The sequence below is a fragment of the Salvelinus sp. IW2-2015 genome, unplaced genomic scaffold (genome assembly GCF_002910315.2).
Source record: "Salvelinus sp. IW2-2015 unplaced genomic scaffold, ASM291031v2 Un_scaffold13858, whole genome shotgun sequence".
Taxonomy (NCBI): Eukaryota; Metazoa; Chordata; class Actinopteri; order Salmoniformes; family Salmonidae; genus Salvelinus; species Salvelinus sp. IW2-2015.
The window spans coordinates 1-1,508 of record NW_019955113.1 but is presented as its reverse complement, the minus strand read 5'-3'; the positions used below and the strand labels follow the sequence as shown (position 1 = coordinate 1,508).

Genomic DNA, 1,508 nt, shown 5'->3' with positions numbered 1-1,508 from the left:
TTTCATATCAGGCATTTCTTCAGATGACTCACCTGTGCTCATGGCAGAGCGGTAACTAGAGACCACCCGGTTACAGGCCACCTCCATGATCAGTGCTGGTTTCTTCTCTGCCACAAAGACGTTACGCAGGATCCGAGCCAGCTCTCCCAGCCGTGACATCATCACAAGGCGCTCCTCCTGCTGAGGGTTCCGGGTCATGGCAGCTTGGAGCTTCTGAGCCTCCTTTGCTCGGATCTATAACAAAAGAGGTGTCAGTCCCAGTCCTCACTGCACTACGTAAACACATTTTATCACTTGTGAAACAGCAGGGTGACCTACCCTCTCCAGCAGGGACTGAGACACCCCTTTGAGGGCACTGTGAGTTTCAGCAGGAGCCACAGGAGTTTGTGGAACAGGCTCTTGCTCTTTTACACAGACCATCTCTGCAGTCTTCAGAGCCATGTTGGCCAGCGCTTTCTCCATCTGCAAACAGCAAAATGGTTAATACCAAACAATGCAATTGAATGCCCTTTAAACTAAAGCCCAATCAAATCAAGGTTTATTCAGCACGTACGCAGAAAGTATAAAACATGCAGCGAAATGCTTACTTGCAAGCTCCCGCAACAGTGCAATATAATAAAGTAGGAGTACACAATAGGATATACCATATAAGTGATGAATATGCCATTCCAGTATGACGTTTTACAAATATAAAGTGGATAGCAACAACTGCTCGGCCTCCGACCGCAAGGCACTACAGAGGGTAGTGTGAACGGCCCAGTACATCACTGGGGCCACGCTTCCTGCCATCCAGGACCTCTATACCAGGCGGTGTCAGTGAAAGGCCCTAAATATTGTCAAAGACTCCAGCCACCCTAGTCAGACTGTCCTCTCCGCTACTGCACAGCAAGCGGTACCGGAGCGCCATGTCTAGGTCCAAGAGGCTTCTAAACAGCTTCTACCCCCAAACCATTGGACTTTTGAACATCTAATCAAATGGCTACCCAGACTATTTGCATTGTTCCCCCTCCACACCACTGCCAGTCTCTGTCATCTATGCATAGTCACTTTAATAGCTCTACCTACATGTACATACTACCTCAACTAACCGGTGCCCCCCCGCACATTGACTCTGTACTGGCACCTCCCCTATATATACATATATATATATATTTTTTTTTTTTACTGTTGCTCGTTAATTACTTGTTACTTTTCTCTTATCCGTATTTTTAATTTAATTTTTAACTGCACTGTTGGTTAGGGGCTCGTAAGAAAGCATTTCATGGTTGTATTCAGCACGTGACTAATAAAATTTGATTAGATTAGTGTTGGTCACAGTTGATGTTATGTAGACAAAACAGCAGCGTTGTGTGTGTAAGGGTTGGATGTGTGGAGGAGAATGCAGGACAGACCAGTCAGTAAGTACCTTAGGGTTCATCATGGAGCGGGCCTTGTCCAGAACCTCCTGGGCAGTGGTTAGCTTCTCAGCTCCCTGTGGGGGCTGGGGCAGCTCACCGGGCAGGACATTG

The 1,508-nt window shown here is 47.2% G+C and overlaps 1 protein-coding gene across 1 annotated transcript; it reads right to left on the bottom strand.

The window, feature by feature from the left end:
* Window positions 1–13: 13 nt before the first annotated feature.
* LOC139027396 (DNA replication factor Cdt1-like) lies at window positions 14–1,502 on the bottom strand (the record flags this gene model as incomplete). Its single annotated transcript, XM_070442505.1, has 3 exons — window positions 1,406–1,502; window positions 319–462; window positions 14–234 (listed from the first exon to the last, which is right to left on the bottom strand). Coding segments are annotated over exons 1-3 (380 nt in total), but the record flags the coding sequence as incomplete, so codon positions are not given.
* Window positions 1,503–1,508: the final 6 nt, after the last annotated feature.